Genomic DNA, 23,402 nt, shown 5'->3' with positions numbered 1-23,402 from the left:
GTGGAGCGGGCAGGCTAGCCGCACGTGGTGCAGCACCCAAAGCGTCTCAGGGATTCGCCAATGCCCTCGCCAGCCCCTCGGAACCCGTTCGCGCGCGACCAGCCAACCGTTGGTAGTCGTCGGAAGGAGCATGGGCGAGCGCGGGCTTGCGGGGAGAACCGACTTCCAATCACGGCTTTTGCCTCCGTCCGATCCGCCACCCCCGTCCTTCTGTTCTCCTCACACTGCACAGTCCTGGCTCCCCCTGCTTGGCCATGCTTGGCTCCCAGCTCTTCCTACACTAGTGTACACACAGTAGCGCCGCCTATGTAGCTCCCGTAGACGGAACGCGTGGGGAGATGCTGCGGTACGTACAGATCGGTACAGATCCCACAGGAAGCTGGAAGCTGTCCCGTCCCGGGGGGTCAGCCGTCGTCATGGATCCGGGCATGATTCCCGGCATTTTGTCTCTGGCCGCGGTCCTCCCGTGCCCGGATATCACCTCAGGACTTTTCTCGCGCCTCTTTCTCTCCCTCTCGCACGCTCTCCCCCTCTCACCCATTCTCACCAACGGCCGCTGCGTTGTGCGTTGCTGTCCTGTCATCCTGCCAGTCTACCACCTCAGTCCTGCTTGTCCTCCACCACGGAGTGGGGTCTCACCAAGGATCCCTCGATAAAGTACAAAGTACACCCATGACCACCAACACCGTGTCATCAAGGTACCAGACCTCGGATGGAACCGGTACTTATACAGCCGGCTGGGCCACGGTATCAAAAGGGCCTTAAGGGCATCGACTCTTCTTTGTTCCTGGATAGGCACGCGGATCTAGTCACAATGGAGTCAACACGTACCATGACGCCAACAACGCCTGCGTTGGGATGGAACTGGAATGCCACCGCCATCACCACGCCTGAAAAAGCCCATTACAACAGCCACCACCACGCCCTGGGGCCGCTCCCGTCACCCACCATGTCGCCGACCATGTCCTTTGCGACCCTCCGGTACTGGCAGAAGCTCATGGCGTTCAAGAAGAAGCACCGCGAACTACCCGCCGCGGCCGTGAACGGTCCCGGCCCCGGTCCCGGTCCCGGTCCCGGACCTCGCCCGCGGTACTCCGTGGCCGCGGGAGCACAAGAAGCCCTCGGCAAACTGTCAGCCTCCGCCCGCAGCGAGCTTCCCGAGGCCATCCTGGCGTTCCAAGGGGCCGTTCAAGTCACCTCAGCCACGGCGAAGGGAGACGAAGTGTATTTCCCGACGCCCCTTAGGGAGCAGGAGGCCACGGCGGCCATCAAGGGCCTCGAGGCCTGCGCAGCGGCAGCCATCTCGAAGCTTCGGTACGGGACCGACAGCAGGACGATCCAGATCGACAGCGACAAGGTCTCAGCCTTTCTGATGTCGGCGTATCTGACCACGCTGGATGGCATGGACAAGCCTGACCCGCGCATCAAGAACAGGATCCCTGGTGAGTGAGCACCTACGCTCGGAGGGGGGCGCCAACACCCGCATTCCATGCCCAGAACCCACACCACACCCAGACACATCCGCATGCCCGCTCGGCACATCCCACTTCCCACTTCGAGACACCCACTTCCAAAACACCCACCTCCAAACACACATTTCCAGACACCCACTCCAAGAAGCCCACTCCCAAAAGCCCACTCACAGACACCCACCCACTTGCCACTTCGAGGCGCCCACATCCGAACACCCCCACTTGTGAGAGAGCACAGCTAACGTGGGTGGCAGACACGGACCTAAACCAGGCCCAGTCGGTGCTCTACCGACGCATGTCGGCCAACCTGTACCGCACCAAGAATCCAGACGAGTACTATCACATCCACGGCTCTCTCGACGCAGATGTGACCCTACAAATGCTGGGGCTGCCCAAGGAAAACCCCGCCATGACCGACTACCACGCCATTATCGACTACATCGAGTCAGCGGTCCAAAAGTTCACGGCCACCGAGCTGGATGCACTGAATATCTCGCACCGGCAAGCCGGCATCCAGGCGCTCACCTGGCCCCAGTTCCAAGCCACCCCGCACGGCAAGGCCATGCTGAAGCTCCCACCCTTAACCGTTCGTCCGAACCCTGCAGATGCCCGCATCACTCCGCCCACGCCCTTCCCTTCACCAACACCCCCCTCCTCCGCCTCGTGCTCCGAGACCGCTGCCCCATCCAACAGCCAACAGGGTGACAGCAGCAGCAGCAGCAGTGGCATCAGCAGCACCAGTGGCAGCCCACAATACGCCCTCGCCGGCATCAAGGTCCTGGAGCTCTGCCGTGTTATTGCCGGCCCCACCATCGGCCGCTGCCTTGCTGCCCACGGCGCCCAGGTCATCAAGGTGACCTCACCGGACCTGCCCGACGTGCCCTTCTTCCAGCTGGACGTCAACACGGGCAAACACGCCATCCACCTCGACCTACGGCCCGACAACAACGGCAGAACCACCACGCACGACCGCGAGATCTTTGCCTCTCTCTTAGCCGATGCCGACGTGCTCATCGACGGGTACCGCCCCGGCTCACTAGCCCGGCTCGGGTACGGACCTGAGGCCCTCGCCCAAATTGCCCAGCAGCGCGGCAAGGGCTTTGTGTACGTGGCCGAGGACTGCTTCGGCGGAAGCGACTTGCCGGCCTCGGCCGGGGCTGAATGGGCCTCCCGCGCCGGATGGCAACAGATCGCCGACTGCGTAACCGGCGTCGCCTGGGCGCAGGGCGAGTTCATGGGTTTGGACGAGCCCGTCGTGCCGCCGTTCCCCATGTCTGACTACGGCACGGGCGCCCTCGGCTGTGCGGCTGCGCTGACAGGCCTCTACCGTCGCGCAACAGAGGGCGGCAGCTGGGTGTGTCGGACCAGCCTTGTCCAGTACGACGCCTTCCTGCTTGGGCTCGGCCTGCTCCCCGAGACAGAACGGACCCGGCTCCGCCGCGAGCATGGGCATGAGGACAAGAACCCCGCGGGCTTCTTTGGACTACGCCACAGTGACTCGGTCGATGAGGTTGGGCGCCGTGCGCTAGCGAGCATGCGACGGACGGTGCCGCATCTGTTTTCCAACCGTGACGGTGACGAGAGCGGTCTGATGCAGGCGGCATGGAGCCCGGCGTTTCAGGGGGTCGTGCGGTGGCCGCGAGAGGCGATCACGATTGAGGGCGTGCGCGTCGGACATGTGAGGACGGCGCGGCCGAACGGGTGGGATGATAAGGCTCTTGGATGGGAAGGGTGGGAGGAGGAGATGCTTGGACAGGAACAAGAGCAAGAGGAGAGTGACAGTGATGACAACAACTATTCGTGGGTTGGGGGTGAGAAGTAATGGATGAGGCGGGGTGGGTCAACGAGTGGACGGTTTTCGTACCTAGTTTTATTCTCTCCCTCCTTTCATTCCCTTATTCTCTTCCTCAGTTCCCCTTTCTCTTTTCTCCTTCCTTCATTATCCCTCCTCTCTTTTCATATCCCCCTTGGGATCATCATCATAACCAATGGCCGGGCATTCAGGTCGGAGCGTTTGCGTTCACGGAAACGGTACAGGTGGTCGGTATGCGATGTCTTTTTTTGCTTTCTCTTTCTCGCTCTCTTTACATCACTTGTCTGTTGAACTCTCGGTCAGTTTATCATATCATTATCGTCATCATCATCTGCTCATTCAACAGAACCAAAGCCAGTTGGGCCTGGCCAGAAAGAAGAAAGAAAGAATTAAAGAAAGAAGGAAGGAAGACTGGGTCGGCGGTTAGTCTGATTTGATGTCTGTTTGTTTCGCTTGGGTTGGCTTGGTTTGCTTTGGTTTTGTTTGGTTGTCGGTTTTTCCAACTAGAACACATACACCACAGAACAATGCCGGGTTTATTTGTTTTCTCTCCCTCTCTTCCCTGTCTCTCTCTCTCTCTCTATCTCTTACACGGAGGCACCCCAGCTTTTAACTACCCCACCCACCTACAGCATCCAGCTAGTTAGCTAGGCACTATGCTTAAGCCAGTCCTTGTCTTGCCTTGTCTTGTGCAATCTTGTCCGGTCTTGCCCTTTGTCTTTGTCCAACCCCAACTTTACACTTTAAGACCCGATCCAGACCCTGCTTTACATAGGTAGTAGACCCGATCCAAGCCGTGCAGTCAATCCGTTTTAGTCCATTTCGGCGTTTTCAACACTCACAGGCATCCATCCACCACGCCATGTGGGTGATGTGGATGGTGGTACAGCGTTTTTGTCGGTTCGGTGTCATGCACACCATCATTTCGGGGAATCTTTCCTGTCTGCCTTGGGTTGGGTTTTACCCTACCCTGCTTTTATACGCTCGCTTAGTTAATTTGGCTTCGGTAGCTTAGCGTTGCTTAACCCCGACCAGGAGGTGTACCCTGAACTAAACTGAACCAAACTAAACTGGACTGGACTGGATTGGACTGAACTGCAGCTCACACACAGCCTTGGTATTAGTAGTGCTGTACTACCATATCTGAGATGTCTGAGATCCGCGTGATGCGTGTGATGCGTGTGATGCGCGTGTGTGATAGTCTTCTCCCTACCTACCACGTAGATGTGTGAGTGAGTGGCGTGGTGAAACTGACCGGTCTGCCTGTTTTGATGTTCCGGCTAGCCTGTTATTCGTCCGGTTTGGTGAATTTGGCTCCGCCCCGGTGAGGAAAGGCAGGAAACGCATGAAGGAAACGAAAGGAAAGGAAGGGAATAACCCGAGAGGGCGAAGAGGCGAGAAGCGAGGTAGGGCAAGGTAGGGCAAGACAAGGCGACAAAACAAGGTAGGTAGAAGAAACGGGGAAAAACCCCCGGAAGCGGGAAAAGAAACCCCGAGGCCGAGACTAAAAGATGCTATGGCCGCTTTAGAGAAAGGATATGGTTGTAGAAAAGGTGTTCAAGCATGTTAAAAAAACTTGATTTCTTTCCATATTTAATGTTACACAACGCACACAACCCCTCCCCCCTCTCGTCCATCCGCTCCGGGATACCACATCCTACCGCATCAGCACACCACCACCGGTCATCATCATAATCATAATCACAGCACCAATCGCCCCGGCTCAGTCTCCAACACAGTCTTGACCCGCTCCAAAAACACCGTCGCCCGCTTCTCCTCTGCCTTGGGCACCTGCAGGCTGAACAGGTTGGGGCCGGCCGTCGACGGGCCGGGGAGGACGGACGCCGTTGGTTTCGAGGAAGCCGTTGTTGTTGCGGGCTTAGACTTGAGCTGGGGCTTGGCCGCGAGAATGTCCAAGATATCGACCTTCTTTTGTTTCGCCTGGGGCTTGGGTGCGGTGAATACCGCTGCGGACGGTGACGAGGCGGATGAGATCAGCGGGATGTACGATCCGCGCGAGACCTTGGAAGAGACCTTGTCGAGCCCGAGGAGCTGGTGGAAGAGTTCGTCGGCGGAGGGTTGATAGTTGGAGGGGAGCGGCAGCTCGTCGTTGGCGAGCTCGGAGGCGCGGGCGATGAAGGTGGAGAGGGGCAGGAACACGCCGAGGGTCTTGTGGATGCGGGCCTGGGCTTCGAGCACCGCGGAGAGGGAGACAGGGAGGGAGACGAGGGATTTGGGTGGTGGTGCGGGAGCGGCGGTGTCGGCTGTGGTGGGCTTCCTGGTGGCCGGGGCTGGTTTCGCGGCTGCGACCTTGATGTTGCTCAGGTCGAGGTGGGAAGCCTTCTCGAAGCGGGCGGAGATCGCAGCCGGGGTGCCGGTGTTGATCTTCCCGAGGTGGGCGAGCACGTCGCCTTTGAGGAGACGTCCCTGGGGACCTGTAGGGGTGATATCGTTGACGGCGGACTCGTCGAGGCCGTTTTCCTTAAGTAGATTGAGAACCGAAGGGACCAAGGGGAAGGTCCGCTTGGGGCCGGTAGACTTAGAGGCGGAAGCGGTCGTGGAGCCGGTAGCGGACGGGGTTGATTCGGACTGTTCCGGAGCAGCCGGGGTCTCGGATTTGGGGGCCTCGGTGCTGGCGGACTGCGGTGGTTGTGATGTCTTCTCGTCGGCGGGAATCTCGAGCGCGCTGATGTCGTCTCCCTCCTCGGCGATGACAGCGATCCGTGTGCCGACTTGCACGCCCTTGCTGCCGTCGGCCTGCATGACCTTCATCAGGATGCCGTCTTCTTGTGCCTCGACGTCCATGGTGGCCTTGTCGGTCTCGATCTCGAGGAGCACGTCGCCGGCGGAGAACTTGTCGCCCTCCTTGACCCGCCAGGCGGCGATGTTGCCCTCGGTCATGGTGGGGGAGAGCGCGGGCATGGTGAAGTTTTGGGCAGCGAGGGCCGCGGCCGATGTCCGGAACCCTGTTTCGGAACGGTCAGCTTGGACTCTTAGATTATTCGGTTATTTTTTCCCTCTCTGCTCTTGTCCTGTAAAATCCCGTCCAAATTCCGCCTTCTGTTCTCGCTCCATCCATCGCCTTCATCTTGCATCCTCCTCTTTTTAATATCCCCAACGCTAGCTTCATCTTTTTTCGAGTCGCTGACTGACTGACCTCGAGCTGCATCGTGCGGCACTTTTCGACTCGCCAGCCGCGCTGATATGCGGCACGCCGCTGCAAGAGATGCCATTGTTGGCGATGGTCGAGAAACCCAATTGGGCTGTCGGTGCAAATAGTTGCAACGACGGAAGGCCGATGTGCGTGCGTTTTGGGTGCTGGAAAAAGATGAAATACGCTCTGCTGGGCCTGGGAGTCGCGGACTTGGCGGGAAGCGGACCGATTTAGACGTTGGCCCAAGCTTGTCTTGGCTTTCTCAACAATTGCTTGCAGGGATTTTCGCCAACAACCCGATGTTAAAGAGACTGTGCAGGGAGCTGTCGATCATATCGAACCCTCAAATGGTGCAGGTTGTAAACTCTGGAACGGTACCCTCAATGTCGAGGGGAAGGACGTCCATGCCTGTTCCAGTAGCCTGTGATAACTTCATTCCTTCATTACCTGAATCTATTGTCACTCGGGTTTCTACCAAAGAAGGGGTCGTCTCCGAATAATGACTTCTGTCAAGCACAGTCCATTTAGTCTCATCCCAAGCACCACGCGGCCGGACCCGCTATGGACCCTGTCAATTGGGGGTGCTCCGAACGTCAAAGCTTCGCCAAGGCGCGAACCTCGCGTCAATTTGCTCCGACTTCCGACAAAATTTCGGCCCCACCAAATTCCAAACTGGGCCCCGCGAGACAACCTCAAGCTATCAAGCGCTGTGGTAAACAACCCCTCTGACAGGCAGTGGTGGCCAATTGGCCGTGACTCGGTGCAGGTATGCTTCCCGACGTTTCACATTCACCTCCCGAATTATATCACGGCTAACCGATCACCACCAACCAGCAAAATGGCGTCCATCTCCCGAGGTTTCGGCCCCCGGTTCTTCCACGTCGTCGTCCGACAACACGCCCCCTGCCAATGCCCCGCGACCCAAGCCCGCCAGCTCCTCCGCGCCCGCTTTTCCACGGCCCGATGCCTCCAGAAAGCCATTCACAAGCTCCCCCAGCCGGTGCGGACACCCCCTCGTCCGAAACCCGGAGCAACACCATCGGCACCCTCTACTCCGTCTACCCCGTCTGCTCCCAAGGTCCCTGTTGTTCCTAAGCCCGCGCTCCCAAAAACCACACCCACACCCGCACCTACGCCCACGCCCACGCCCACGCCTACTCCCACCCTCGGGCGCTCCACCCGCCCGCCCATGAGCTACGCAGAGCAGCTCGCCGCCAAAGGCCGCACCCTGCTCTACGAAGCGCCCTCCCACTTCTGGTTCCGCGCCGGTTGCTTCTCCTCGGGCGTCTTCTGCCTGACCTACATGATCACGCAGTACTCGGCCGTCATCCTGCACCCACCCGAGGGACTGTCCTGGTGGGTCCCACACGCCTTCACCGTCATCCTCGTCGCCATGGGCGGCATGGGCGGCTACTTCATCATGGGCGCCGGCCGTATCATTGCCTCGATCGAAGCCATCCCGGCCTCCCAGCTCGCCGGTCGCGCGGTCACATCGTCCAGCGCCGGCGTTGCAGCAAAGGCGCAGTCCGCCGCCGGGGTTGCTGCCGCTACCGCTACCACTGCTGCTACTGCCACTGCGGCAGCTGCGACCCCGCTCTACGTCGAAGTCACCACGCGCCGCCCATTCCCCTTCATGCCCTCCAAAAAACACCTCCTCCGCCCAGACGAAATCCAGCTGCCCTTCCGGATGTACTCCCTCTTCACCATGGGCCAGACCCTCACCAGCAGCAGCAGCAGCGCCAACCCACGCCAACCCTCATCCCGCCTCATCAGCGGCCGCGGTGAGACCCTAGCCGAGCAAGTCCGCCGCGAACGAGCCGCGCGCGACGCCCGCGCCGCCGAGCGCCAGTATAACCTGGACCATATCATGACGTCGCCGTTTCGCGATGCGCGCAAGGCGTTTGGGGGTGCGTGGCGCGGGTTGAGGCGGTCGTTTAATCGGGAGGGGTTTATTAAGGTGCGGTTGGCTGGGAAGGAGTATAAGATGGATGTTACGGGGGGGTGGACGTTGGATGAGGGACGGGCGTTGGATCGGTTGTTGCCTGTTAGGCAGGACACGGGGAGGGGGAAAGGGGTGAAGGGGTTGTAAGTGGTTGGGTGTATAGTATGAATAAGTGTTGGATTATGAAACGGGGTCGAATGGTGTAGCAAACGGTGATTTGTTCTTCGGGGCAACACCTTAGATATATATCCGTCTGGAGGATTCTCGTACATAACCACGTTACCTCATTTCCGGAAACTAATATCAAAATTGAGGAGTGTACGTGGAGAGGGTGATGCGATACTTTATGATAGTCTCGGGCCTGACAATGCCACCCTTGAAGCGCTACGATCTTGTTCGACAACTTAATACTTCTCTCTCCCCAGCCCTTTTCATAGAAGTCCAGCCCAAGCCCTTGCCGGGCCAACCCCTCCAACGAAGCCTCACGGTGCCTAACTTGGGGCGTAGTCCTTACACCTTAGCTCCTGCCGTTGTTTGTGGTGTTGAAAAAGTATGATACCGCCCTGCCATCTGTCAAGATGGGTTATTGGTCGGTCTTCAAGAGATACTATCATATTGCTTCGGTCGTCTGTGTTAACGGACCGTTGGTTGGTTCCAAAGTCAATAGAATTTCCATTATCTTCCACTACCTTAGCTAGGTCGATAGTTGAAGAAGAGTATACCGGACAGCCGGTGACTTGTTTAAAGGGGAGTTTCTACCTTCCATCCCAACTCTCAGCCCCTTCCAGCCTTCGCCCGCCCCAAATACCGCACCTGCTCTCCCACACTATATATATTAGGTCCAACGACCCAATTTCCAACCCGCCTCCAATGGGGCTACAAACCGACCACACCCGGTGGTGAGTTTGGCTCAGGCGTCGCATCATTTAATTCCCTGACGGGGTTAAGTCTTGAGCGTCGAAAAGTTGGCAGGCAATCCGCCCTCATTACGCGCGACCTGAGGGAAGAGGGCATGGGTTCGAACCGAACGCGAAGCAAAAGTCCCCTGCTGATATACTTAAGGCCCTGGGACTTTTCGTAACCATCAGATTTAACTCTACTGACCGGGTGTAACAGTAGGGCTGGGTGGTGAGCTTTTGCTATTTTGATCTTTTTTTGGAGTCTTTTTTCTAATAACTCCTTCATGTTGGTAGCTCCCACTGTCCAATGTTTTTTTATACGCTCCCAATTTACATTGGCTTTCGTAAACTCCTTGGGATGGGTGTCCCTCGAATTGCATTGGTGTTGTGTTTCCTTTTTCTTTTTTGTCTCCTCCCATCGGTGCCTCGATTCCAACATCCATCTGCAGTCGCCCCTGAACATGTAAACAAACACCACAGCGGATATCACCACGTCAACACAACACACGCATGATTGTCAATGCCAAGCGGACTAGCCCGTCAACATCATTATGTCAGGCTGATTGATCCCTTTCAACATTCAACATCAATCTAAAAAGGGCCGTTTCCCAAAACCTATTCATTCATTCCGGTGCGGAATGTCCTTGTCACGGCTCAACACGAGAAACCCGATATTGCGTGAGCGCATTTGATCCCCGTTTCTGCCTTCTCGCCCGAGCCGTTCTTTCGGTATCCATTGTATTCTACCGCGGTAGGCTTTCTGTGGCGCAGCCCGTCCCAGTGCCCAGAAACTCCAAGGAACTGTCAATATGATCCACCAAATATCAACTCTCAAACTAGGGGTCCAACTCCGCATTGTCATCATTGCCAAAATACCGCACCCGGTTCTAGCGGCCGATTCCTCGGCCGTCTACGGGAAAGGGACGGCTGACCGGGAAATGCGCGCAGAGGAAGAATAAACACGGCTTGATAGGATATTGTTGTAAGGATATATTGGCCATGGCCAAGCTATAATACGCTCTTGTATTCCATCACCACTGCATAATGAACTCCAAATAATGCGCCGAACTTTTAGGATGGCTTAACATACAACACTGGCAAGGAATCAATTTCTTGTCTACCACGAGCGGTTTACCCGTATAGGAAAGACCAAGTTATTCCACCCCCCGGCATGGAAGACAAAACCGCCCATCACCACAAAATAAGGCAGCGCCGTGTTGAAGACCATTTGCCCGCATACTGAGTAGCACCGTCCAAGCCGGCAGCTGACTTCCGTGCTCCCAAACACAGAGAGAGCCCCATCGCCTCACGTCGCCTTCGATCCGGCACTCAGGAGGCGAAGGCGGGTGTGGATGACCATCTTTCTCTCCTGCGCAACACTAGGGAACGTTGAGTCGGAGAGGCTTACGCAGTGTGTTGCGTGTACGTGTGCACAAAAACTGGAAGTGCAAAAGATATAAGGATGGTGAACGAAGATCGGGTTCTATCCAACCAATTTCACCCCTTAGCTCAGGACACGATCACTACAATACCATCCACATGACCAGATCAGTAAGTGCAGTAAACCGTCTAACGAAACCCCGGGGTTTCAATACTAGTTGCCCCGACGTCGGCAGTCTCCGAGGTCCATTATGCTCCAAGGAAAAGAAGAAGAGAGCCTTCGAAGATCCCATCCACACGTGATAGAACCTCTGCGTGGGGGAACGGGCTGAAATCACGAGATACATATGCACATTAAGTTTCTACTATATGTAGGTTGATCGTAGAGAGGACCCTGAGACTTCCATCGCCACCGTGTCGTGTTCTGACCCCATGGTTTCCACGCACACCACACACGACACATATATACATACATACATACGTAAACATGCGTTGGCGAGCGATGGCGACATGCCCCAATGGCCAACAACTGCCGATCTTGTCCGAGAAGACTTGACCCTTATTATTACGGTGTTTCGTTACAGGTAGAGCGGATATGGGTGCCGAGTGAGTGTTTACCTAACAACGGCCATGGTAGAACCAAGCTTATAAACGAGGTACCTCATTGAAGCCGGGAAACAGGTATATTTCCTCGACGTAAAACAAAATGAGAGGAAAAATATAACTGGATGAAGGTTTAACCGGCTAATGAACCATCCAACATTTCTTCTCCCTGGTTCACTCACCGTCTCTTGGCCCCTTTCCCGCTCCTCTCCTACCGCGCAATAATAGCAGCTCCTTGATATCACCCCTTCAACAACACTTCCGGGGAAAGTGATGACCCGGCCAGGGGTAAGTAAATACAAACCCACCAACAACCAAATTCAAATCTGTCACGGCCCGAGGGACAATATGCCCTGCATATTGACAAGTAAAAGACAACCATGGTTCATGTATGTACCCAACGGCTAAGCACCAACAATTCAACTTAGTTCTGCGAACCAAAAAAAAAAAAAACCGTTACCAAGGATGTCGTCACCCGCATTCCAATCCCCCAACCGGCACCTAACAGCCGGTACCCAACAGCCGACAGCCGTCTCCCGGGATAACGGGGACGGATAGAGGTAGGGAGAACCCGGGGACAATGGACCCTGGAAATAAAAAGTAAAAAGGTAAAAATGTAAAAAGGTAAAACATCAGGGGGGATGCGGTGAATAATCTGAACAAAGAACGCGGGAACAGAAACATACCAGCTGTGTTGAATGTCGAGTAGCATGGTATGAGATGGCGTAACATGACATGACATATCTACCCACCAACACAACAGCACATACCAACACAACATACCAACACACAACACACCGACTTACATCTATCCGCGTATACTTGCTCATAGACATGTACTTACTCACGGTCACACCACCTACCTCCCTTATCATCAACCATCTCTCACCGCCACGCCAAACTTACGACTCATCGACGAACAAAGAGCAACAGAACAATCAGGAACGAACACAACGAACTCAGCCTCATACAACCTAGCCTGACCCGGGGCAACGCAACAAAGGTCAGGTCAAGGAAGCGGTCAACAACCTCATCGAAGGATCTCGAACCAAACCAAAGCCCCCAAAAAAGTTCTTCACCACCCCCCCGACCGACAGCCGACGAACCAGCGAACCGACAACCCATGCCCGCCGCCAAGTCCAGGTCCAACCCGCCCCTCCCTTACCCTCATTTTTGACTTTTTTTGTCTGCCTTTTTTCTGCTCGGCCCGGTCTAGTCCTGCTGTTGTGTCCCCCCACCCCACCGTCAAGAAAAGAAAAAAAAACTCTGTGTGGAGTGTGGAAGTACATGTGTGACGCTTGTGCGTGGTGTGGTGTGGGTGTGGGCTGTATGGTGTGGGTGGTATGGATGAAGGTGTGGTGCGTGGGATGTATGTAGGTATGTGCGTCTGGATGTATGTAGGTATGTATGTAAGTGTGCGGCACCCCGCATTTCCCTTTCAACGGAATGAGCGGTAGGAAGGTTTAGATAGGTGGGAAATGGGCAGGTTGTAGAGAGGATGGGTGTACGACTGATCTGTCCTGCCCATCTTGCCCGTTGACAATGAAGCGATTGATGAACCGGAGCGAGAAGAAAAGAGAAAAGAAATAAGGCCAGGGAGGGTAAGTCGGGATCCGATCCGGCGGATTAAGCTTCCCGTAACCCCCCGTTCCCCTTCCCGTTCCCGAATTCCTGACAAGGACATTACCACTTGTCTGTCCGCAATCATACACTACAATGGAATCAACTCCCAACGTCAGTTGGTCCGACTTCGGTACACCTACCCGCGCGCGCTCGTCTACCCCTACTTTCCCGTGTCTTTGACCGTGTACCACGCGCCCAGACAGAGACAGCAAACACTTCCATTGCCGGCCTGTCCTGGTTGTCAGGTTGTCTATCTCGCTTCCGAACTCCACTGAAAGGCGGGGCGAGAGCGGCGAAAAGAATCCGGGGAAGCGGGGAGATGGAGACCACCGCTCATCATCATACAATAGCACTGATGCTATGGTGGAGTGGCAAGTGACAGGTGATAGTGACATTGCTGCTGTGTGATGCGTAAGGTGTCTTAAGAACATGAGGCGGGTACCCGCCGACGAGGCCACATTGAACACGCAGGCAGCCACCCGACCGTGGTAGCAACTACATAGGGACAAACAAAACTCGGTTGGCGGCGGTGTTGGTGGTGAGTAAAGTGGCAATGTAGCCTCGGTGGCGGCGGGGTTGAAGAAGGCTGATATGGCTTGAAGAATCCTTCCTATGGCGATCTTGAATTTCATTCTTGGCTTGAGATTGGACCATACAGCTAACAGATTTTGGTCGGCTCCAGAAATGGAGGGGGCCTTTTGGTGCCGAATGACAAAGGAGGGTAATAAGATGCGCACATCCGCAGATCTCCCCTCTCTTTGCATCCCCGCCCACTCGCCGGCCCGGCTTCCTGTTTGCTACCACTCGAATGGATTGCCCCGCGAGATCGCACCAGTCAAGCAGCGCAGTGAAAGGACCCTGAATAGACCGCCCCTCCCTCCTTCTTCTGCCGTCCAACGTCCCTATTTTTTTTCTTCTGGATTGCCGAACGAGCCAACCAAATCGGACTGATGTGCAGCCGGGGAGACTGAAGAAAACCGGAACGAAACACTCGAAACAAAGGGATGTGGTGGTCCAGATGCTAATGCAATGCATGTGCATCCTAGAGAACCCAAGACACCCGACATACTTACATACTACACTAGCACATCAGGCAACGGCAGATTCTGCACTCCCAGTCAATGAGAGACGAAGAGAGGGAGGTAACGCAGGAATGGCCAGACACCACTGTTCGGTTGCTTCCAGCCGCGCATCTAGCCGCCGCAGGACATGCATTGCAGGCGGCAGAGATAGCAGAGAGGATGAGCGGTGTGCGATGACAGGCTCTTTGACGCAGAGAAAGTGAAGGAAAAACGGTCAATAATGAGGGGTAGTTGGCCCGGAATTGGCGTATCAAATTGCCGGGAGAGAAAGACGCACCGCAGGCGAGCAGTGGAGTTGAGACTGGCAGGACGGGTTAGTTGTCGACCCGAAACGATGGATGTCGCCGTCGTCCAGGTTCTTGCCTGTCCTTCTGCTTGATTGATGAGATGAAGGGTCCAAGGCGATCCATTTCATCTTTGAACTGATTCGCTTGCCCCGCATCCGCATTCTTCGCTTCTCTCTTCGCTTGTTGAAGATTGGTGTGGCCCGTGCTGCGAGGGAGACTCTGATAGGTCGAAGAGGCTCGGAGGGGTAAAATAATGTGGGCCCGGGTGTGGGGGTCACAAAGCCAAACGGCCCCCGGGACGCCCAGGGTGAAGGGTATCCTGGCAAGGTCAGCCACCGAATGAGACGACCCGGATATGCCAAACTGGGCAAGCCCGGGAATGGCGGGGTCAAGGATACGCGAGTGCACCATCCATTGGCAGTAACGAAAGCCAGAACTGGTATGACTGTACAATCCAGCCGCCGCTGGCGCATCTGGTGACCGATCGAGTCTGAGGTGTGCGAGAGTGAGCGAGCAGAAACCCCCGCGCGACTACACTAACTAGTTAACCGCACCCGAGAGTTCGCCCTGCCGGGGGTTGACAATGTGTGCACCGTTCCGCTGGAAGCGTCGTCATATGTGGATACGGTGTGGAGAGATGGGAATCATGGGATGGGTGTTCGAACGCGATTCCGCAGTCCACTTTCCGCGTGGCCGTCAGATCCTCAAACCCAGCGGGTCTTTTGGCCGCTCAGTACGTCATTTCGAGTTTCGTGCAGCCCATGTCGGCCCATTCTCCGGAAAACAACCCACTAGCCTAGCGTTTTGGCGAGTTGGAACTCGTCGAACTTTAGCTGTGGGGTGTCTTGGCGGCCAAATGTGCTCGCACGAAGACCACATTCGGTGCAACGCTCCGAATGAACGGTAATGCTTCGGGTCGGCGCCGTCGATCTAGCTGCTTCAAACATCAAGCCTCCTTCCTCCTCGTCGACTCGGCCGCAGCTGTGGGCCGCGGGCGGGCGGCGGAAGTGGCTCTTCGTTTGGATCTCACTTCATTGTGCCGCAGTCTCGAGTGTAGATACATATCCACTCCGTTGATCAGCCGAAGTTTATCAGAGGTGAATCTGCGCTTGTTGATTTTCCGATGCAAAACATCCAGAGATCATCGCTGCTGCCGGGCCTGCTCTACACGTACACTAAATGCAAGCAAGTCAGAAACAGGCGGACTGTGACCATCGGGCGGAGCGGCGGCGGCCGTGTCTCTCCTCGCGTCAACCAAGGTCTGAGACACCGAATGCCTCCGATGCTCTTGTCGCACATATCACATGTTGAGCTTTTTTGCGAGTTTCGTTAGCCTTCACCTGGCCTGTGACCCCGCTTCTCGTGGGTGTGCGGGGATATTTCGCCTTGGATCTGCGTTCAAGATACCGTCGGCGCGTCTTTGCCTTTGCTTGTCGGGGCTGAATCCAATCAACTCTCGGCTTGGCCGGCAAATACGGACATGGTGGCCAAGAATAGGTGTGGCACCTCGGAACGGGCTGGCGGCCTTGCAAGTCATTTGCTGGTTGTAAATCTCGACCCGAGGCGGTGAGGCTGCAGGATACCGGCGCAGGTTCGAGGGAGGGGGGACGACGTGCATCTTTTCGTCGAAACTTGCGTTTTTGTGCATGGCGGGTTGGCGGGGTCGAAAAGGCTCGATGGCGAAAAATCATCGACGGTGAGAATTTGCACGATATCCCCTCTGTATCAAGCACTGTGCTTTCCTAGCAAACCCCGAACCCGTTGGATCGAGTGGCTGACGTTGCGAGGACACCGTATTCCGTAGTGAGATAGTTGACCTCCCATATCTGCGTCAATCTACCCCCGTGGCCCCCCTTTCCCTCAACTATTTGACCGCCTAAGCGCGCTATCCGGCGGAGCAACAGTGGAAACACTTTAACTAGTGTATCTTTAACGACCTCGTTCTGTATTTTGTCAAGAATTCGATGCGGTGGGGGCCGGAAATCCACACCTTCGTGAAGATGGAGGTGCTGTTGGTGCTGCTGTGTGGTTGCAGGGATGCAAGGCCAGAAGTCGAATGACACGCCGCTCACACACCACCCTTTTCCCAATCAGACGTCGCTGATGCAGGCTTGGAAAGCAAAATGACATAATTGCCTCCCCTTCATTCGGGTGCTGAGAGGGAAACCGTGTGCCGCATGAGTCCATCTCAATAGCCGGTGGTTGATATTATTCGGCTTTCGGGAAAATCAGCGACGAGACAGATGGCAGTCATGGGTGCCCGTCCCTCCTCCGGAGCGGCGATCAAGGGGCCGAACAAAAGATGGTGGTGGGTGTTGATCTTTCCACTCGATGCCGTCCGTCCGATGAGGTGGGTGGGAGAGAAAAGAGCCGCCGCAAGCGCCAGTTCAGGCAGATGTTGTTAAAGATCCGACGGGGTTTTCTCATGAAGTGGTGTTGTGTCGCTCATTCGTCGCCATGAGAGCCATGGGATGAACGGCCCGGGTTGGAATAGGCTTGGAATTGGATTGTTGCGTGATGAATCGGATTGTTTCTCTCGCATTCAAAGATTGGGATGGGGGGACGTGCCCCCGTTGCCCCCAAAGGCTAGGTAGCATTCCTGGGGGGATCCCCTGTCTGCTTGGCTCCGCAGGGTCTTTTGTGGATTTTCTCCCACGGGACAACGGCACCAGACACTGGGCTCAGCGACCATTTTGACCCCCATGCCCCTTTCGATGATCGAGCATCGACACTGCAAAGCAAAGTCGTGACTGGTTCCGGCGAAATCGCCATGGATGATCTCAGCGACGGATGAGACAAGTCGATAGGCCGCATTACCTTGTTTGTGACTTCTTGTCTCGAGAGATGGGCTGACCCCGGGGAAAAATAGAAGCCTCCCCCTGGCAGGAGATGTTGTCGTCGTATGGATGCATAATCTGATAATCCTCGGTTTCCCGGGGTACTTTGACTAGAATCGGTTCGCGAGTAAACAGAGGGCCGAGAAGCGGCACGGTTGAAACGGCTCGTGGCAGCATCATGCCTGTTACTGAATCGCGCCAAACGGCCACGAGCACCTTTTTCTGCGACGAGGGAGTCTCGAAGTTTCAGAAGCAGACAGAAGGAAGTTTGTCGGGTGCCTTGGGCTCATGGGAAAGATCATCAACGCCCCGTCAGGAGTGTGTTGCGCTTTCCCCGAATGATTCTGGCCACACTGCGAGGACTGGTGGTTGATTTGTTGATCTGCCGCGCAGCCAAGCATCTCAGCTCACCCCGTCCGGATCCGTACAGTGCGCTCACGGTCCGCCGCCGGACGGCGACTCTCTTCGCGGACGGATCTCCGTCGGCTTCAGCTTGGGCTCACATCCACCGGCTATCAGCGCAGTCGGGCCGGAAGAGTAATTTCCACTTGGAACTCCTCTTGCGTATCAGCCAGCCTCCGAATTGCACTCTTTCCTGATATTCAAACTAAGGGGGGGTTCTCAGGATGGTGAAATCCTCAGATCCTTCACCGACCACACTAACTTTGACAAGACACACTGCCTGAGACATGCAGCACCTTACAGGAGCTCTTTGGGCATGCATCGTCGCTGACTCCGACGATTGGTCCGGGATTGCAGCGAGGCGGCGGCTTGGGAGGCTCATGCGGAAGCCGACTGGCAGCAGGCCGCATTTCAGCGCCTGTGTTGCTCTGCTGTATCCCCCCAATTACCGCCAGAACACCACTGTCTTGCCCGGCAGCAGCTTTAGAAAACCCGGGGCCAGATCTGGCCGTATTGGACCTCCTCCTGGCCTTATCGCCGCACCAATGCTCAAAGTTCCACTCCTCTTAGCCCAGGTTTACTCGGTGCCTGTTGGTCGTCGTGACAGATCGTCAAGAAATTCGAGAATCCAACGGCGCATCAGAGGCACATGGGAGCGGTACATATATCATCGCCACTGGCTGTGACTGATCTCCCCTCAGGAGTTGGCCCACGCGGTCACCTGGCCGGCGTGGCCGGCAAACGTGTAAGAAGAGTCTGAGGGTGGAAAAGACGGCCCCGTGGGTTGTCTTGGAGGCCTATCTGGTGGTCGCCAAAAGGGGGGTCCAAACAGTGCGAAAAGCAAGCCGGGACCCTTGAGAGGTCGGCGGAGCACGGGTTGTGGGAAATTGCCCATCTGCTTCGCTCTTGCCCAACTTTCCAGGATTTCGGCTGGTGACCCCGCCCAAGCATGGCGCCTATGCCGCTCCAGGAAAGTGGGCGCCGCCTCGTTTACCCTGCATTTTAGTCAAAGGTCCTGGTCGCTGCCACCAGTCTGGGCCCCAACCCATCTTTTAATTTGGTTGCTGCCCGGCGGTCCCCTCACCACCAAAAGACCCTTTAGTTTTTCTGTTTTCTGCCTCTCACGACAACGGACAGACGCTGCACTCAACGGCGCGTCGAGAGTGCAAGCGCAACCGAGGGTGGATTTCCTTGTTTTTCAACCTTTCCGCACCCGACCGAGATATCTAATATCACCTCCGACTCGGCCGACGTCCCTGCACTCGACTTCCGATCCTCCGTCTCTCTCGTCTTGTCCTCTACTCGCTCCCCACTCTGCTGGGCTCGCCCCGATTGTGCTCCATCGACACGTTTTTTGCGGCCGACTCCCACTGTGAAAATTTCCGACCATTCCTCCGACGATCAGTCCGAGAAACACAAACTTAACCTCACTCCCGTGGTCATATCTTTTTCAAGTTTTGCACGGTAAGTTTCTTGTCATATTTTTTTTCTTCCGTTGTGTGGCCGCCTTGAGGGTGCGCGATCGATCGACCATTCGCCTGCATCCACCCAACTACAATTGCAAGATTTGCGTGCCGCAAGGTTGGAGGCTGTCCGACAAGATGACACCGAGGATTCCGCGATCGATCCATCCGGTGACTTGCTGGTGGGCTTGGGCGGGCCTTGGCCCTCAGCTTGCGCCTTCTGGTGCACCGCGCGTGACCCCATTCGGTCCATTCCTGCGATTGCCCACTCGTTGCTGGGCCGGCCTCGGCAACACCCTACCGAGCTTATTGTGCCCTCACATACCGCCGCCCGAGTTTTGGAGTGACGACATACCCAAAAAGAGGAATACCGTGGATCTGCTCTGGCGACACCGCTGTGGTCCCGATCGTTGGCCTTGAAACCGGTCCTCCGTCTCGAAAAATATGGGGAGGGCAGCGCCGGCCATGCAGACGGCCGCACGGGCGACTCGGTCCGGCCTGCATTCCCGGCCTTCTCTACCATCGACGCCCTGCTTCTACCCGCCGACCCGTCGAATCTTTATAGTCCCGCGCCGCACAGTTGCCGTCCCGCAACCGACCCTTTTCGAGTTTAAGCCCATTTTTTGACTCTGGCCGAGCCCCGCCGCGCCCACCAGCCACCACCGCGTATTCTTTGGAATCTGACTCGCTCCCGCGGCGCTATCCACTGGCCGCGGGGAGTCTTCTTTTGGTCGCCTTCTCCGCCTTCTGTACCGGCCGGCCTGCTCTCTTTGCCTTGTCACCGACCACCGACCACCGCGCCTTGTGCGCCGTGACGAAATCTCCTAGCTGACGTATGACCCTGACCAGGCTCCTGTTGTCCGACTTTTGCCACAACACGCCTGTCGCCGCCTCACGGACACGGCAACATTCGATATTAATCTCACCGAGACGCGTCCTGCCGAAGATCCGTCCGAAGACCGCTTTTACTCCCCCAACCTATCCTCGGCCCGGAAACTGCAACCATCCGCTCATTTGAATATCATTCTCTCATGCATTCCTACCTGTAAGGAACTTCAACATGGACTCTGAAGACGGAGAGTTCTTCGTCAAGGTACGTTGGTCATAGTTGCGGTCAAGCACGTGGAATGATGAGACTAACGTGTCTCCTTTTTTTTGTACAGCAATTGGCCGGCTTCGTGCGGACACACGAAAAAGCCCTTGCCAACGCCCTCCAATTTCGGAGGCAAAACGCTCCTCGCCATGGGGCATCACATAGCGTGTCGTCGATCTCACCAGGGCCCGTCCCGCCCTCACCGTCGATTCCCGAGCGTCCATCAACCTCTGGTTCGACGTCGAGTACGCTAGCCGCCGCGCTCTCGCTCGGTAGCCTGAACTTTACATCACACAACGTTAAATCCGCCAAGCTGGCTCTCACACCTCACCACCTATTCTACCTTCTCTCTCGCTTCGAAGAATTGGGCATCCCCGTTGGGCCCATGAAAGTACGCCTCGAAAACCTACACGATAGCACGACCTCGGCGAACTATGTATCTTTCCTCGGCCAGTCTCAGCGGTCTAAGAGCCATGGCTCGGACGTCGGATCGATCCGCTCTGTGTCTAGTATCAGGAGCGTCATGTCGAGCATGTCCGCGTTATGGTCAGGCTTCAGTATTGGTTCTAGCATCTCGGCTGCCCGGACAGAGAAGCAAAAGGCTGCGGTCCAGGCCGACCTGAAATATCTCTACTCGGCCTTCACTAAGATCCCATGCCTGAGGCTGGCACCTGACTGGCGAGCCCGGCTTATCAAGGGCTACGAAGAGTTCCCGTTCGACTCCGCAGTGCCACTCTATGTGTTCAAGAATGTTCAGGCACTTGAGGTTAGCGACATCGACTTCCGGCAATTCTTCGGGTGGGACAGACTCGCCGATCAGCTCCGATCCTTGACCCTTAAGCGCGCGAGCATCGATGACCCGGCAGACGTTTTGATCGATATCGTGCTGGACGACATGGATAAGCGACGTCGTCGAACGTCTAAGACCCACTCTTCTCCAACAAGACCGTGGCCCGGGGCCTCGAGCCCTCGAAGAAGTCCAACAGGCTCTAACAGTGATCTGCCCAAGTCAGCCCCTATCCCGGGGTCTTCGCCACGGAAATCGACGGTCGACCTACAAGTCGGATCATTGAACAGCGAGGTTGGGGGTGACCAGGGTGGGTACGGTGGTTTGGATAGCCGACGGCCATCTGTAGCCAGAATCGACCCCGACGAGCCCGGGTCGCCCTCTAAGGACGGCGTTCGGCCCCGCAGTCACTCCCCACGGCGCCCTGGGAGCTCTCGAAACCCATCGGCCAATATCCGTGGATCGTACAAAGTTCGACGGTCGGGCTCAGGAAGCTCGCACTCCAGCCTCTCCGACTCGTTCCACAACTCGCGCGGGAGTTCATCCAACCTCTTGACCATGGGCATTCTCCCGGCTTCCAAATGGCGCTTCCTCAAGCATCTCAGCCTGGCGGACAACTCGCTCACCGCGATTCCCCCAGGAAGTCTCACCCCTCTGGCGAACACCCTCAACTCGCTTGATCTTTCCTCAAACCTGTTTACGCAAGTCCCTGACAGCGTAGCCAGCCTCACCGCTCTCCGCGCTCTCAACTTAGCTCATTGCATGATCGATTCTCTGCACTCCCTCACACGCAACCCGCTCCCAGCAATCAGCGCTTTGAATCTCCGGGCAAACCGTTTGCATTCTCTTGCCGGCATCGAGAAGCTCCTCCCGCTCGAGAGGCTTGATTTGCGAGACAACCGCTTGACCGACCCGATGGAGTTGGCTCGGCTGACAGGTATACCGGATATCCGTGAGGTTTGGGTAGAAGGCAACCCCTTCACCCGTACCCATCGTGATTACCGTATCACCATTTTCAACCTGTTCCGCCGGACCCCCGGGTACACTGAGGATATCACTATCGACGCCACCGGGCCAACGTATGCCGAGAAGCGGTATCTCGTCGAGCGAGCCGAGATCCCACCCGCCGTGCCCGTGGTCAAGCCTGAGACACCGGTTATGCCCGCCGTCGACGTTAGCAAGCCGGCTATCATCTACGGCGCTCCCACAAAAGAGCCTGCGGTTCTCCGGAAAGACCGGCCGGTACCCAAGCCTGCCTCGAGCGAAACCAACGCGACTTCCACGCGGCGTCGTGGGGGGGCTAAACGACGGATTGTCGATCTTTCTACGAACGAGAATCCTCAACCGTACGCGCGCCCTGTCGATCGCCATGCAGCTGCCATCACCACCAACGTGGATTCGGGAGCACACTACCGTACTTCACAGCTGCCTGAGATCCAGCATGAGAGGCACGAACCGCCACGGGCCGTGTTCGCCGAGACCGTCACACCGACCACCATCTCGACGATCCCGGAACCGACGCGCGAAGTTCCGAGAATCGATACCAACGTTGTTCCCCAATTACCAGCGATCTTGAAGTCGTCGGAGAACAACGTCGATTGGGGCGTTGGGGGTGAGATCTACCGGCAAAAGATTGAGGACCTTCGGAACAAAGTCGGAAACGGCTACCTTAGTGTCCTCAGCGAGGAGAGCTGGGATCCGGTGCCTCATCAGCAAGATTACCACCAAACACCAACCTTCAACCCTACCTCGCCATCTCTCCACTCGGACCCATCGATGCCCCGAGCGGCAGCAAACATGCAAGCCATTCCCAGCGGTGGCTCGTTTGCTTAAAACCAAAACGTAGCATTGCTCGTTTTTTTTTCTTATCCTATGATACCCCATTTTTCATACCCATTTGCATAGTCCCACTGGGACGAAGCATTTTTGACTGGACAGGCCGCACTCAATGAGTGGCGGATCTCGGCGTTTGGATCCCATTGTGTCTTCTGGGATGGAGAACATGAGATAGCGGACGGCGAGGCGGGGGAGTGTGTGGAGGAAACGGATTGTGTAGAGATGAATGAAGATGATACCCACCATACTTCTCTTCTCCCCCTGCGCAAGCCGTTTCTTGTAGGCAACATTTTTGTTGGAGTAAAAACATTTTCTGTTTTGTTATTTTCCTCTCTTATTTTACTTCTTCTCTTGTTGTTTAACATTTGCCTTTTTTTTCGTCTTGTCTTTTATTTCTGCCTTTCTTCCTGCATCTTGAGATATCACTGCAGCACGGCACAGCACAGCACAGCACGGTACAGCACTTTTTTGCACTTGCACATACTGGAGCATATTTTTTCTTTTACATGCATGCATTACATATTTTTGGCGTTTCGGCAGCAGAGGGGTGGATGGATGGATGGTGGGCAGGGAGGTGGATAGGTCCAAAACAAGACTGGATGGAAAGAAGGGAGAGAGGGAGGTGGGAAGGGTGGATGGGCGGTATGGGCAAATAAGAAGGAAGGCGTTTTGTTTTTTTGCTTTTCATTTTTTTTTTCACTTTGGTTCTGGTCGACCGGTGGGCGGCAT

The 23,402-nt window shown here is 56.0% G+C and overlaps 4 protein-coding genes across 4 annotated transcripts; 3 read left to right on the top strand and 1 right to left on the bottom strand.

Moving 5' to 3' along the window:
* Window positions 1–814: 814 nt before the first annotated feature.
* Window positions 815–3,294, top strand: C8A04DRAFT_9376 (CoA-transferase family III domain-containing protein; the record flags this gene model as incomplete). The annotated part of the gene is made up of 3 exons (XM_062785460.1): window positions 815–1,442; window positions 1,727–2,135; window positions 2,220–3,294. The coding sequence occupies 3 exons, from the start codon at window positions 815–817 to the stop codon at window positions 3,292–3,294; spliced, it is 2,112 nt and encodes a 703-aa protein (XP_062640310.1).
* A 1,692-nt stretch (window positions 3,295–4,986) lies between these two features.
* On the bottom strand, window positions 4,987–6,518 carry C8A04DRAFT_34499 (uncharacterized protein; the record flags this gene model as incomplete). Its single annotated transcript, XM_062782841.1, has 2 exons — window positions 4,987–6,251; window positions 6,443–6,518. 2 exons carry the CDS (start codon window positions 6,516–6,518, stop codon window positions 4,987–4,989), a joined length of 1,341 nt encoding a protein of 446 aa, XP_062640309.1.
* Window positions 6,519–7,277: 759 nt separating this feature from the next.
* On the top strand, window positions 7,278–8,528 carry C8A04DRAFT_9347 (uncharacterized protein; the record flags this gene model as incomplete). The annotated part of the gene is made up of 1 exon (XM_062785451.1): window positions 7,278–8,528. The coding sequence occupies one exon, from the start codon at window positions 7,278–7,280 to the stop codon at window positions 8,526–8,528; it is 1,251 nt and encodes a 416-aa protein (XP_062640308.1).
* An 11,489-nt stretch (window positions 8,529–20,017) lies between these two features.
* C8A04DRAFT_34497 (uncharacterized protein) lies at window positions 20,018–22,670 on the top strand (the record flags this gene model as incomplete). The annotated part of the gene is made up of 2 exons (XM_062782840.1): window positions 20,018–20,050; window positions 20,121–22,670. The coding sequence occupies 2 exons, from the start codon at window positions 20,018–20,020 to the stop codon at window positions 22,668–22,670; spliced, it is 2,583 nt and encodes an 860-aa protein (XP_062640307.1).
* Between the last annotated feature and the right edge of the window lie 732 nt (window positions 22,671–23,402).

Source organism: Dichotomopilus funicola, assembly GCF_033296635.1.
Source record: "Dichotomopilus funicola strain CBS 141.50 unplaced genomic scaffold C8A04scaffold_5, whole genome shotgun sequence".
NCBI classification, from domain to species: Eukaryota; Fungi; Ascomycota; class Sordariomycetes; order Sordariales; family Chaetomiaceae; genus Dichotomopilus; species Dichotomopilus funicola.
The sequence above is the reverse complement of the archived record's forward strand: the minus strand, read 5'-3'. Positions and strand labels throughout refer to the sequence as shown.